General features: G+C 40.5%; 1 protein-coding gene across 1 annotated transcript; it reads left to right on the top strand.

Moving 5' to 3' along the window:
* Positions 1–1,316: 1,316 nt before the first annotated feature.
* ssrp1a (structure specific recognition protein 1a) lies at positions 1,317–15,276 on the top strand. Its single transcript, XM_061079470.1, has 18 exons — positions 1,317–1,371; positions 2,731–2,810; positions 3,865–4,050; positions 7,480–7,585; positions 7,919–8,112; positions 8,212–8,312; positions 8,505–8,634; positions 8,757–8,860; positions 9,252–9,380; positions 9,455–9,676; positions 10,087–10,159; positions 12,038–12,170; positions 12,272–12,317; positions 12,454–12,592; positions 12,739–12,906; positions 13,261–13,373; positions 13,465–13,657; positions 14,774–15,276. Exons 2-18 carry the CDS (start codon positions 2,757–2,759, stop codon positions 14,837–14,839), a joined length of 2,157 nt encoding a protein of 718 aa, XP_060935453.1. The 5' UTR covers positions 1,317–1,371; positions 2,731–2,756; the 3' UTR covers positions 14,840–15,276.
* The last annotated feature ends 293 nt before the right edge of the window (positions 15,277–15,569 follow it).

The raw sequence follows: 15,569 nt of genomic DNA, 5'->3' as shown, positions 1-15,569 counted from the left end.
TGTAACAGAAGGCCCTAAATCATCTTAAAATAATTTATATAAGCACAGAAATAAACTTTAAAATATCACTGGACGTAGGATAATTTCTTAGTCAATAAAGATGATTTAAAAAGTTTTTATTGATGAGACTGGTGAAAAAAGATTATACTAAGGGCTCTTAATTTAGAGGCCTCATAAATTGTGATCAAGATACGTTTATAATGGGAATTATCCGTCTGTTTTACCCCCTCTCTGTTTCTAAGAATATGAGAGGAGACATGTGTTTGCCTGCTCAACAGCGTTTCTTCCTTCTCCCTTCATTCCTCAGCTTTTATTTTTTTATTGACAGAGGAATTACAGCGATCTTCTCCTCTCACCTCCAGCTGTCACTCACATCGCGTCATTACATGTACTGCAACTTGACCTGGATCCAACTTATTTGAATGAATAAATTATTAAAGGTTTTCTAAAAATCAAAATCCTTCACTTGCTCCCGTAATGTCCAGAATGTGTGGGAAGTTTGTGCGTAGCATCGAAATCAGAACAGATAGACACCGATAATGTGCGTTGATTCAGTATCCTGGATCAACAAGGGTCCACAAGTCCACGTGTCATATGTTGATTCAATTATAAATGTAATATAGAATAATATGCAACGTGCACAAAAGGAGATTATCACAGACATTACAATGGCTTCAAAATAAGTCCTTGTTTATTTTAAAGACCAATTTTTAATCTGTCAAAATCAATTAGTTTAAATATACTGGTTTCAGTTGAGCTCTTCCTAAAATCATTAACTTGATCAAATAATCATCTAGAATATATAAATCCGCTTATAAAAAAAATCATATACACCAACCTCTAACAGATTAATTTACTAATATCCTGTTTTATGTCATCCAGGGGTTTTAAAAGCCTCATTAACGGTGCTTTGATTCACATGGTGCTGCTCTGAATCAAAGGATAAATAATCACTGAGTAAAATATGTTTCCCTTCAATGTCATTATTAAATAAATGTTGATGACACCTCTGTGTTGTTTCTCTCCGTGTTCAGTAAGTGTCACAATTTAATTCTCAAGTTGGAATAAATTATTCTGGATCTATTCGATTAGCTGTGTTGTGCGCCACCCAGTGGTGATGAGTGGTTCTTGCAGACACATGTTTCAGTTGTGTTATTGTGAGTGTTTTTGTGTCTCACGTGTTGTGAGAGGAGGTGCGGTCAAAGACTCCAAAGTTTTATATCTATTCAAGACTTTAATCTTTAATCTTGAAAACACAAACGTCACCGCAGCGGAAGTAAATACAAACCTCTCCTGGCTCTTTCCGGTGACGTCACGCTAGCTCTCGATGCTACACGCGGGAAACAGGCGAAGCTGCGCCGAACGTCCACAGTAAGATGAAGTTTTTTTTATTCGATTTATCTTTTATTTACCAGCTGCTCCGGAGACACGTGTGAGTTGTGAGAGACTGTGTTCAGACCACGTGGTTCATTCAGACCCACTTTTATTTCCTTTGGCTGAATTCACATCACTTCACTTCTTCACACCGGCCTAGCTCTGCGGGAGCGCTCGATTTTAAAGTGCGCCGCGTCTCTGCGTGGCGGTGCGGTAACCCCGCATCGCTTCTGTGCGTTGCAACGTGAGGACTCAGCGGAACACCGTGTTGTAAAACAAGCTCACCCAGTGCAGCTAAAGTTAGCCTAGCTAGTGTTGCTAGCGCAGCATGGAGGTCTGTACATACTGTCCCGCTCGCTTTAAAGTGACGGCGAGCGGAAACCGCTGCTAGCTGGTTCATGTCGGGAGGAGACGGTGGTTGAAACGTTAGTGAAACATAAACGAGGGCCATGCTAACGTCCTCAGAAGCTAGCTGCTAGCTAGCTGGCTTCTCTACTGGAGAGCAGACATGTTCCATATCACTGCAAACAAAAGCTAACAAGAAACACAAGCTAGTTTGAGTTGCGCAGCATCACAACGTGGCTGTTTTCTGTCTCTACAGCGTCACCGTGACTCATCAGTTTGAAGCTAGGATGATGATCATGTGATTGTGATCATAATTATTAATAACAATCAATATATCTGTAATATAATATATAAACACTGTGTTGTGGGTCATACCACTGAGTCCCACCATTAGCCTGCAAATGAAACATAACTTCCTTCACTCCCTGAACTGAAAATACACTATGAAAACAATGTGTCTGTGTTCACAGGGGGACATTTAAAGTTTTAAAAAGTCTCAAATATAATAATCTGAACTATAGGCCTTTGAAAGTCTTTAATATGTTAAAATATTCCTTATTAAAATACTTAGAGATAGGTCTATGTTAACGATCAATTAACACTCCTTCTATTGTGCTGTAAAAGGTTTTAATGCATTGTTTGTAATGTCTCCGTCAACGAATTAGATATTTTTAGTAAAGTGTATATAGTAATACAACTATAAACAAGGCCGTGGAACTGATAACTGCTCCTTCCTTGATTGTGGGAAAAACTATAGATACTGTTGCCATAGTTTGAGACATATTGTGATGTTTAAAGGGTTTTTCACTTCTTGGCGACTTCACCTTGAATTAGAGGGAAGTGCGAGTAATTGTCGGACCCTGATATTCCTCGTCTGTCATAGTTGACCTATTCATTGGATTTAATTCATCATGGTCCTAAAAATTACTTAAATGCAACTTATTGTAACTTGCAGAAAAAGGCTCTCTGGATATTGGTTTATTCAATGCATTGTCTTCTGTCTGTCCCTAGAATATCAGTCATCGCCTGGAGCTGAGATGGGAGACACGCTGGAGTTCAGTGACATTTACCAGGAGTTCAAAGGCTCCTGGGTCAGTATCCTCATCATCAACCTCTGCTTCCTAAACTGATGTGCAGAGAGGAATCATACTAGCTTTCAATAATCGGATTGATCTGCTCTTTAATAAGTTTGGGTCAGATCCTGTGAAATTCCAGCACCCCGATCACTGATATCAATATTTTTTGTCTGGTATATTCATGTAAGGGAGATAAATATGACGTGGTTTATGAGGTCAATGTATTATTAAAAGGTTAATCCAGAAGTTTGGGGGATAAGAGCCGATGCCGGGTTCTGTGACGTCAAGAAAATCACACGATCTCCGCAGTGGAATTAATTTGTCTCTGCCTGTTGCACTCGGCTGCTCCAGCTCTCGTCTGAATAATGTGGAGGATTTGTTTCCGTTGGGATCACATCTGTGCAGAGGACCCCCCGCTGTGTTGTGCATGTGTGTAAAACCAACTGCGGGTAAAGACCGGACCCAATTCTCCGGACTACCCGCAGGTCTGTAAACAGGTTAAAAAAGCACCATGTTCCTAATTAAAAAATAATAATTTAACTACGGTATGATTAGTCTGAAATGAGAAAGCTGCTTTTAATTAACTGAGACCTGATCAAAATGACTGTTTCAAAAATACATCAGTGTTAAAGTATTAAACAGATCATCTAGAAGAAGAGGTGATGGATTTGTGGTTCTAAAGACACCTCCACGCTGATAGTGAGGCTAAATAAAAAGATTTTCAAAATTTAGGAGCAAAGTTTGTTTTAGATTACAAATCTGTTTATCTATAAGATATCAGTAAACGGGTAAAAGATTTGAAGTCTCATGTTGATGATTGTAATGTATTTTTTTCCAGTTTGCGAATCAAATGCAAAGATAATTTTTATTATCATAGAAGAATAGGAAAGTAACGAAAAAAAGTTCATATTTGATAAGTAGGAATGAGAAACCTTTTCTTAAATACTACTTGGAACAATGAATTTACTTCTTTTTTCTTTAATTGACATTTTAGCTTCACCGTGGAAAAAGTCTTATTTTAAGCCTCAAACTCCAACATTTAACACGAATTCCATCTCTTTTTCTTCAGAACGACGGGCGGCTGCGCATCAGTAAGCAAAATGTGGTTTATAAGAGCACCAAGACGGGGAAGGTGGACAGCATCTCGGCCGGTGACCTCAACCTGGCTCAGTGGAGACGAGTGTGTTTAGGTCACGGCATCAAACTGGGCACCACATCAGGGCAGATCTACAAATACGATGGCTTCAGAGACACGGTAAGTGTGTTCCGCTTGACAAGACTTAATATCCGCAGGCTCTGTAAAGTACTGTTAATTTGTGTGTGCGCAATAAAGAAGTTGTTTTATTGTTTTCGAGGCTTAGACGTCTCTAAAGCAACAGTGGAATATTACAGACTGACACGCTGCTGTTTTGTTCAGCGCTATGTTTATGACGAAGAATGTAACACAAGCAAGGGGACCACTTCCATCCCACATCTGACATTTCCAAGAAAAACTGTTCCATCTTGCGTAAAAGGCCACCACTTGTGTGCGTGCATACTTTTGTGGGTTGCTATCAAAAGTATGTGAATGAGTAGGCTCCTCTCCCCGAAGCTCCTAATGGGATTAATGAGGGAAACCAGCACCAGCATGTGTGTTCCATAAACAGTGTAATCATCGGCTCATGTGAGTCAGTGTTTATATCAATCCATTGAAACAATTTGGCTCAGAAGACAGACAAGGGGGGAAAAAAAATTGTGGTCTTGTTTGTTTTCTATCACTCTATTTCTTTTTTTCCTCCATCGCTCTGAGTGTATGGGGAATGTCAGCGCACCAGTGAAAGACTGGGATGGAGGAGTGGGTATGACCTGGAGTCCGTGGCTGTGAGAGCCAGCGTCTCCTGGGGTTAATCAGCACAAAATTTTGGTTGGGATGAGATGGATCCTCTTTTCCCGGAGGGCAGGCTGTGATGTCATTGTTTATTATCGCACAGCCAGTGTCGGTAATCGTGAGTTGGCTGGAGGTTTGGCCGCTGGCGAGCTGAGCCGAGGCTTTGATTTATCTGAGTGTCCTTTTGCAAGATGCTGAATCTCTGTCGGGGGAGCCGAGTGTTGTGTAATTGTCGTCCGTTCATGTCACTCACAACTAGGGTTGCAAAATTCCGAGAATATTCAAAGTTGGAAACTTTCCATGGGAATTAACAGGAATAAACGGGAATTAACTGGAAATTTTGCGGATAATTTATACTAACTGTGTTTACCTTGTCATATACAGACATAAATATAAACATTTTGTTTTGTTATAGGCTGATTTGAGCACTGAGGAAACTTTGAGCACTTGACTATATGATTCTGCATCTTTGTGTCATTCTTAACATAGGTCTTTGCACAGTATTTGCTAATGTACACAGCGTTTCCTTCTACATTGTTTGGGGTGAAATGTCTCCACACATGAGATAGTGCACGTGGCATTGTTCTGTAGAATAAGATGAGAAAAAAGTTTGTAAAAAAACACGATTGCAATGCCAGAGATATAAATAGTTAGCCAAACAATTGGAAATCATCTGTGAAAATATTTTACAATTGATGGATAAATTAATGGAAATAGGCTAGATGAACAGATAAACAATCCTCAATCAGCATGCTAATATGTTTTCCCGAGTAATATCATCGAAACTTACCTGACTCAATAGCCCTGCTGTAGTGTGCAGGATGCTGGGAATTATCTGTGCACATAATGTTGATGTTTTTATTGCTCAGTGTTTAATTTGCGTAGTTTTTTTTTTTCAAAATTCCCGAGCTTAACTTCCCATGGAAAGTTTCCGGAAATTTACCAGAAACTTTCCGCCCCTTTGCAACCCTACTCACACGTGTAATTTGTGGGTAGCCCAAGACGTCATTGAGTTTGTGGCATTCTGCTAACAGGGCCACTTTTTCTTGTGCCACCAAAATGGTTCTGTTTTTTTACCAAATCTGACATTGAACCTGGAGCTTGCAAAAAACAGTCAGGCCTAAGAAATGTATCAGTGACCATCGTTTCAGAGGAAAGTAAAGAAAAAGGCTGTCTGTCTGTTTTATATTATTGAAGACTGAATATCTTAGTGTTATAGAGGGTTTGAATAAAACAAGTCATCATATTGACATGAAATTATGATTAACATTTGTCTAAAAGTTTAAAAAGTAAATTGATTAATTGAGCAAATGGTCCTCCAGGTAATCCACAATGAAAAGAATTGTCATTTGCTGCCGTTCCAATGAATAGTCAGAGTTGTAATCATTTTTTAAATAGAATGGAATAAATAATGTCTATTGAATACTCCCTCAGTTAAGTCCGATGTAAAGCATGAGTTATTTACATCTACGTTTTATATAGGGGCTTGTTTTTCATTCAATATTTGAGAGATTTTAATTATTTTGTACATAAAAACATGCTTGAGTAAAAAGTTTTTTCCCTGGTAAATGGAGAGTTGTAGGTGATGAACTGAGCCTACCGTTTAGCTAATGAGTGGATGAATGTTTTGTAAGAGCGGCAGTAAAACATGTCATTGTAAAAGACAGACTGGGTGAGTTATACGTGTTTGTGTTTCTCTGTGTTGGGTAGTGATGGGGGCCTGTGTTTATTATGGTTTAATGAGCTGAGCTAGTGCTGTGCAGTATGATGAACTATATCATGTGACAAAAGAAAAAATCTATTGTTTCATATCATGCTCTATTGTTTATTTCTTTTAGTTACAAATCACTCTTTATAGCAATATTCTTCATTTATAGCTTCATCAATTGGACAGTGTTTTGCTTTCTACAATACGGCACAGATGCAGGCGGCACAAATAAACCCGGAGGAGATTCAAATATGCTACATTGTGATATCTTTCGTTATCTGGATATGAATTGACCGATTTTAGTCATATTGCACAACCCTAAACTGAGAAACAACATATCTGCCTCAACTGCAACGAGATGTAGAGAAACACTCAGCAGCAGGTCTGATGAGGACACAGTGAACATGCACACACACACACTCAAGCACGGATGAACACCAATGGGCCACTTTTTCACAAAGTCTGATTTTATGCATTTACACATCTGCTCACACATGTTCGCCTGTCTAAACAATGCCTTATTCCTGGCTAACATACACACTGATAGACTTGCTCTCTCACACACACACACACACACTGGGCTCTAATTGGCGATAATAACCTTGTGGATAGGCAAATATCCAGGTGCCTAAACTATGTTTCCCACAGAGTCTCATTCTCTCCCCTGCACACATACTCGCACACCGCAATCATTTCCACATGTGGGGACTACAGTGAGTGTGTGTGTGTGTGTGTGTGTGTGTGTGTGTGTGTGTGTGTGTGTGTGTGATTGACCATGTGTTTGTCACTGTGTGTGAGTACGAGTCCTCTCCAGTTGTAAGCGAGCCTGCAGGATAAATAAATAGGCTGATTGTCAGGGCTGGTGTGGAGGGGAGGCGGACGACTAGGGCGGATGGATTACATTCACCTCCACTGTTCCCAAGTGGCTCAAGCGGCGGGTGCGGTTATAACTGCCTTGTGATTAATTAGCCGCCGTTCACTCGCCCTCTGAGGGTGTTTTGCTAAGCTCTGACCCATGCAGTGCCAGTACGTTTACTGCCTTAATAACTGAGTCTTTTCTCTCTCTCATTTTCTACTGCTGACACTCATCTACCATCTGCCTCCATCAGGACTTTGAAAAGATCTCAGAATTCTTCAAGGCGAACTACAAGGTGGAGCTGACAGAGAAAGACTTGTGTGTGAAGGGCTGGAACTGGGGAACAGCCAAGTTCTCAGGTAAATATACACATATTTGTATTAACATCAGACAGGGGGTCACTAATTCAAAGTATGTAATGTACTAAACATGAGAAGTAGACTAAGAACCAACTATCGATGTGTAAACATCAGTTTGTTCTCAGTGATTAAACTTGTATCAACTTGTAAACGACACATTTGAAAGATGTTCTCTTAGTTTAATCAGAAGATACAAAATCATGCCACCTGGGTGAACTGAATTTTGCCCTCAATTGAACAACAGCACAGCAGTAAATCAAGATACTGGAAATGCACTGGAAAACTGGAAATGAAGCTGCTGTTGACATTTCTCCCTTGTGTCTCCCACGACAGGACCACAGTTATCATTTGAAGTAAACGACAACTCAGCATTTGAGATCCCACTGTCCAACGTCTCCCAGTGTGCCACAGGGAAGAATGAAGTCACTCTGGAGTTTCACCAGAATGACGACACAGAGGTGTCGCTCATGGAAGTCCGGTTCTACGTCCCGCCCAGCCAGGCTGATGAGCGACAAGACCCGGTTGAAGTGAGGATGGATGTTCGACGTCCTTTTCTACTCCTTGTTCCTCCTTCATGAAACACATCAGCAGTTTTAAGGTTGCTAAAAGCGTGTGTTCTTTTACAGGCATTTGCCCAAAATGTGTTGTGTAAGGCCGACGTGATCCAGGCCACAGGAGACGCTGTGTGTATCTTCAAAGAACTGCAGTGTCTTACTCCCAGAGGAAGGTGAGAGATCGACATATACACAGTCATGAAAAAGTGGAAAATTAACCATGAAATTACATAAAGTCTCACTTCTTAATGGATTTATTTGTGCAAATCTCCTTGCACTTTCATAAATGACACTCTGGTAGTTGGATGTCCAGTTTTTTCAAGTTCAATTCCCTCTTAAATGGTGATTTTTATTTCTTTCCTTAGATATGACATTCGTATCTACCCCTCCTTCCTTCACCTCCATGGTAAGACCTTCGACTACAAGATTCCCTACACTACGGTCCTCCGTTTATTCCTGCTGCCACACAAGGACCAAAGGCAGATGTTCTTTGTGGTGAGTGGACTTTTGAGTGACTCTTAACTGGGTGCAACACTCTTACTCCTCTTCTTCTCTCACTCCTTCCCTCATTTTCTCGCATTATTTTTTCACCCCTTGTGTTTGTGTTGTCTCCATAGATCAGTCTGGATCCTCCCATCAAGCAGGGACAGACGCGTTATCATTTTCTGATTCTGCTCTTCTCCAAGGAAGAGGAACTCAGCCTCACTCTCAACATGAGCGAGTGAGTAAAGTGCACCATGATTTTATAGGTTGCAGAGTTTGTATAAAAGGCCTGTTAAATTGATTTGGGATAAATAATAAAAAATAAAATAATCAGTGCAAACTTCCACCAGGGGGAGGCAAAGCTCTAGAAAAGCACATGTCATGTTTTTTCAACGTGAAGGTCGACAGTTTGATCCCCAGTCTTCCCCATCTGCATTCTGAAGTGTCCTTGGGCAAAATGCTGAATCCTGAATTGCCCCTCATATAACAACACAGTGCTGCTAATAGATTCACTGTGTGGGTGAATGTGAAACTGTACTGTAAAGAGCTTTGAGTGGTCATCAAGACTAGAAAAGCGCTTTATAAATACAAAACCATTTACCTGTTCTTTTCTTCTGTGTGTCTAACAGAGAAGATGTGGAGCGTCGCTTTGAGGGCAAACTCAGTAAAAACATGTCGGGGTCACTGTACGAAATGGTCAGCAGGGTGATGAAGTCGCTGGTCAACCGCAAGATCACCGTGCCTGGAAACTTCCAAGGGTAGGACCCTCCATTTTAAAATACACTTTTATTGACTTCAGAAAACTTCAGTTAAACGCCTAATTCTTCCACAGTCACTCTGGGGCTCAGTGCATCACCTGCTCCTACAAGGCATCCTCGGGCCTCCTCTACCCGCTGGAGAGAGGCTTCATCTACGTCCACAAGCCGCCCGTGCACCTGCGTTTCGAGGAAATCTCCTGTGTAAACTTCGCCAGAGGAACCACCACGACACGATCCTTCGACTTTGAGATAGAGACCAAGCAGGGAAGCCAGTACACCTTCAGCAGCATTGAGAGGTGGGGACGCTGACTCTTCAATGCAGGAATGTCTGTAATTCATTTGTCATACAACAAAAGCAGATCTATCGTGATAATCAAGAAATACTTGTAACTTGGTTGTGAGTCTCTACCTGGTTCATCATAGAGGAACCGTTTGATTCATATTCTGGTGTAAATCATTTCAAAAAGATCCAGTTTTCTGTTAAAGGTGGCCATGTGTTTTTCCTTCTTGACATCCTGGCCACTGGATGAAACCACTTTGTCAAGTCTCCACTGTGGTTTCTGGACTCTGCTGCCTTTACCTTAAGCCTGAGAACAGAAATGTCATGTACTGATGTAGTGAATGCAAATTTCAGATAAATGTGACAGCTCATTGTGATAGATATCATTTGGAGATATATCATCCACCCCTGTCTTCTTTCCTTTAGAGAAGAATACGGCAAACTGTTTGACTTTGTCAACGCCAAGAAGCTCAACATCAAGAACAGAGGGTTCAAAGAGGTAAAACACTTCTGTCATTTAAACATTTCCCAGTTTGTTATCAAACATATGATATCCTGTTTGTGAGTTTTGTTCCATCCCACATATTGATGCCTCTTCTCCTGTGTGTCTGTCCTTGTACCCTTGTAGAAGAAGGTGGGTATGGTCATGGGCGTCACGTGTGAAATAGGCACTTGATTTTTACGGTGTGGAGTTATTTCTGCTTGCATGGCGTCCTGCTGATGTATGTTTCTGAGACTGAGAATATCGTCCAATGATCTTGATTTGGTTTGATGTAACCAATACGCCTGGTGTAGAACCTGAAGAATCTCGGGTGATTTATGACTAATCATGGGATAAGGGGGTGAATGAGTGTGTGCGCTGATCTGCTCGTTTTGTTTGCATCGTCCTGACTAATGTGTTCCTGGTTGCTTCTGGTGTGCTTTAACACTTTACACAGCTGTCATCATGACCTCTGCCTAAAATGGGCAATATCTGATGCATTACCCATAATGCTGTCTTCTGATGTACAAGTCTGTGGTTTGTCTGGTAACAAGGCCATCTGTTGCCATGGGTACAGGGTCAGCTGAGCAGGTCGATGAAAATAAGTGGGTCTCCTCTCCATTTCCTGTCGGCTTTTAAGTTATACCTGTGATGAGCTGTCATCTGCCTTTGTCCTGACAGACTCAGATCCTGATGCATGGAGGTGGAATGAGAAGAAAATAGTTTAGATTTTGGTTTTGATCTGACGTTACGACACAGTCAGCCTTTAATACTCTTTAATACTTTAGAAATTGTGATTTGCTAAAGAGGAAGATGTTTACCTAAACTGCTTAAAGTAAAGATAAATGCTGTCAGCAAGACCGTCCAGGCCACTTAACCAGCAATATTTTCAGTTTATTTATTATTTTTAAATAATAGCCAATGACCAATGTCTCAAGAAAGAACTAAAAAATTGGAGGAAAGTCATAAACGACGATGATTGTTCACAGAAAATGTATCTCCTGCCATTTTGATGATCCAATCTCCAACGTTGGGATATTTACTGATTTTGCTTCTTTCTGCTGATGGGCCTTTTCCTCTATTTTCTAATGATTTAATGGATAAATAATGAATGAGTAATGAAATCATTAGGACTGCAACTAGCCCTTATTTGGTTGATTGATTAATCGTTTAATACTCGGATCAAGAGACAAAAGGAAAATTCTTACTATTCACAGTGATGGTACGACTAATCAAAATGACGTTGCTGATATCTGTAAAGTTAATTTTGGATAATCACATTTGTTCAACCAATGTTAAAAAGCGTCTTGTCCTGCTGAATGTGTGTCTGTCCCTCACACAGTCTCTGTCACTCGCAGCAGAGCATCTGCACTGGACTGAAGACATGTCTGTATTTACACAAACCTAACAATGAACCAGCTTGCAGCAGGTTGTTTTGGGGATTTACAAGTTAACCACTGTGAAACAAACCGATGGTTTACTGCCGTCACCTCAGGAGACGCTGCCACAGCGTGTGCTGTGTATTATATCAGGCCTGACTAACCAATCACTAAATTAGTTGCCAACAATTTTTATAATCGATTATATTGATTAGTTGTTGCAGCCCTAGAAATGATTACTTGTTGATACATTTTTTTTACAGTTGTTGCATATACTGTAAAAGGACAGTATAACACTATTGGGGTTGAACCTGTACCATGTAACATGAACGTTTTTTTGTTAGTCTGTTTTTTTGGGGGTTTGAACCTTCATGTTATGTGTAACGAGAGGTCACGCTATAGACCTGCCATCAAACCCCTGGGTTGATGAAATGTTTCCAGGGGATTTGTCGTAGCTCAGAGAAACACTCCTCAGTGGGCGGCGTTCTTGTCTTTTGACCATGCAGTTTACTTTCAGGGCATGAAAGGTAACAAGGACGAGTACAGCGACTCCGACGACGACCAGCACGATGCTTATCTGGAGAGGATGAAGGCTGAAGGCAAGATCAGAGAGGAGGGCAATGACAGCGAAGAGTCAGATGGTGAAAGCGGTGAGTGACTGACTTATTGTGACAGATGTAAGGAATCCATGATGACTCCAGGAGACCAGGAGGTTTAATCGTGGGCTATTCTATCTCGTTTCCCCTTCTAGATGAGTCGTTTAACCCGGGAGAAGAAGACGACGACATTGCAGAAGAGTAAGTGACTGTTTTATCAACACTGTGGTCAGCTCATCTGTTCATCCTTTCCTTACTACCAGGTTTGCTTTCTGGCACCCTGGAATCTTTCACCAAGCTAAAGATATCTGGGTTTGTTTGTCCTACATTGAATCAGGTACGATAGCAATGCCTCAGCAAGCGACAGCAGCGAAGACGGCGATGGCGACGGTGACGACGATGAGGGTGGGAAAAAGAAGAAGGTCAAGAAAGAAAAAGTAGTGAAGGAGAAAAAAGAAAGGAAACCACGCAGAGAGGTGAGCGGGCAAAGAGGGTGGGCGAAAAAACTTGAAATATTATTGTGTATTGAGAAAGACCCCATTATACCACACAGATACGTTTATATAACTCTGTATAACTACAAATATTTACCTTCTGATTTCCTTCATTTCAATTTTAATAGAAAAAGCAGAAGGACCCCGGCGCACCCAAGAGGCCGATGAGTGCCTACATGATTTGGCTGAACGCCAGTCGTGAACGAATCAAGTCAGAGAATCCAGGAATCTCCATCACTGAGATTTCAAAGAAGGCCGGAGAGATGTGGAGACAACTGGAAAAAGAAGATAAAGAGGTGAGGGTGGATGGCAAGAAGAGTAAAGGTCTAATCTCAGACAAGTTATTACATTTTACAAGAGTGACAGTTGTAATTTTACATTTTATACTTCAAGCTTTATTCAGAGAGACTATCAGTGGGTGAAACGTTATTGTGTTCCAAGTGAATAGTTGGAAGTTGTTGGTGTGATCATTTTAAAGATATTCTTTTTGATATATTTAAACTATTGAAATGTCTTTATATTTATAAATCAAACTCAGTCAGTATTATCCGACCAACCCTGGTAGAGTTTTTTGAATTTACCTAAACTCACCTGATGGTAAATTTCAACATCTGTCCTATTGATCTCTTACACTTTCATGTTTCATTCAGGAGTGGGAAACAAAAGCAGGAGAAGCTAAGAAGCAGTATGAGATCGCAAAGAATGAGTACAAAGAAAGTGGTGGTGGCGTCGGCGTTGGCGTCTCACCTTCAAGTTCCAAGAAGTAAGAGTTATGCCACTCAAGATGTTTTTCTCTTATCCTAAACACAAGAAGTATTTAAACGTATGTCAATGTGTCACCTGCACTCCTTCAGGGAGAGTAAAAAATCAGTAGGTAAAAAGGACGAGAAGAAGAGGAAGTCTACTGGTGGAGAGAAGGAAAAGGAGCGAGGAGGCGGCGGCGGCAACGACAGCTTCAAGAGCCGCGAGTTTATCGAGACCAGTGAAGACTCATCAGACTCTGACCACAAGAGCAAGTCCAAGTCCAAGAGGAAGAAGAAGAAGAAGGTAAAACTCTGAAATGAAGGACATCATTGTCCGGCAGACTGCAGCATGATCCATTATCCATGAATTGGCATTAAGCAGCATTCAGCCAGTAATGCAGTGGACATCATTTACACACAATTTGAAAATAGAGATTTGTGCATAATGTTAAGCAGCAGTATGACAGTATGAAAAGTTCCGGTGTTGTTTGACTGGCAGGTTTCAAATAATTTATTGTAATCCAACAGTAAAACCAACACCCACAATCAAGTGTTGCTCCAGTATTAAACTAAGTAGGGACAGCATCATTCAGACCAAAATTAACATCGGCTCTGTGACAACCACACAAATTCAATGTCAGGTATATTTGATATTCCTGTGGATTCAGACGTTCCAGAGAAAATGGTAAAAAGAGGAAAAATCACTTTGAAGAATAGCACTAAAACTAGAGGGAAAAGAAGAGAGGAAATAACTGCAGAAACGAGATGTGGAGAGTTTGCAGGTCAGAATGAGAGAGGAGAAGAGCTGAAGCGTATGTGAGACAGAGATGCAGAAACCTTATCCAGTCTTGGACCGCAATGCACGTCTGTCCCCTTCTTGTAAATGGGATATTTTCTCAGAGCTAATTCTTGACCCCCTGACCCAATCCATTTGATGGAATCCATTGTCAGAGTGCTGAAGGAGTGTAGAGATGGAAGGGAGGCGCATTTCTGCTTTGTCATTTCCTGTTATTCATCATTGATCGTCTAGATGTGGGTGCTGTTCAGTTTGAAGTTTGTCAGCATTTTACTCCAAACCTCACCACTTTTCAAGTTATGCAATATTCTTCGTTAATTAATTTTTGTGACATTTAAATGAAAAATAGAAGCTAAAATGAGTTATACTTGAAAATGAATGTTGAATGAGTCTTCCTCAAATGTAATGGATAATGTGGAGGCAAGACACATACCTGACAGCTTGTTGATTTTTCATTTATCGTAACTGGAGCCTCAGATTTCTTAAGACTGAGATTTGAGCCTTTAGTCAGAACTCAGTATCAGTCACATCTTAAACATCTATTTTGACTTTATATTCATCATTTTGTTTCACTGACACTCACACCAATACATCTAATGCTTCTCAATATCTTCTTTTATCAAGGAATCGGAAGAAGAGGAGGAAGAGGCGGCTTCCACACCTGCAAGCTCAGAGGAGGAGTCTGACTAAACACACACTCTTACCCCATCGTACACACAATGGACCAATCATTTATACTTTTCATGTTGATATCACACAAACAGACGGACAGACAATTCAGGAGACTCGAGTTGTGTTTTCTTTCTTCTACACATTTTGCTTCGAGGGTACAACTCGTCTTGTGACAGGCTCGGAAAGCTCATGGGATACTCCAGCAGGGTTCAGTCATAAGGTGGTATACTGGTGTACCATTTTACCCCCCCCCCCCCCAAAATTACTGAAGTTTTTTGTTTTTTTTCATCTCAGCCATTAAGATAGTTGTTGTAGATTTATAGCACTGGACAGTGTAGGACTCATTAGTTGATTCATGACGTGAAACTATGTTCTTTTTTAGAGAATCTAAAAAACTGTTTTCCCATGTCATGTTTTCAGGTTGAAATAAATAAATGAAAATTTTTTAAGAAATACTCTGATCTCTTGTACACTTTTTCATAAGTTATATTAGATACCAGCACCTTTTATAGCATATTTATATTTATACAGGTTCTGTTTTTATTGTATCGGCTGAGGAAAACCCATTCACTCAGGCCTATAGGACCACTTCTCTGGACATTTGGAAGTGGACTGACCGTCACAATGTCCATATGGACTCCCTATTTGCTAGTCAGTACAGGGTGATATTTTTTCTTTCCGTTATTTTATAAAACATTTTCCAAATGTTTGCACGTTACTGGCCATGGAGGTTTATGCTCTAAAATGA

This window comes from Limanda limanda, chromosome 10 (genome assembly GCF_963576545.1).
Source record: "Limanda limanda chromosome 10, fLimLim1.1, whole genome shotgun sequence".
In the NCBI taxonomy this organism is placed as follows: domain Eukaryota; kingdom Metazoa; phylum Chordata; class Actinopteri; order Pleuronectiformes; family Pleuronectidae; genus Limanda; species Limanda limanda.
The sequence above is the reverse complement of the archived record's forward strand: the minus strand, read 5'-3'. Positions and strand labels throughout refer to the sequence as shown.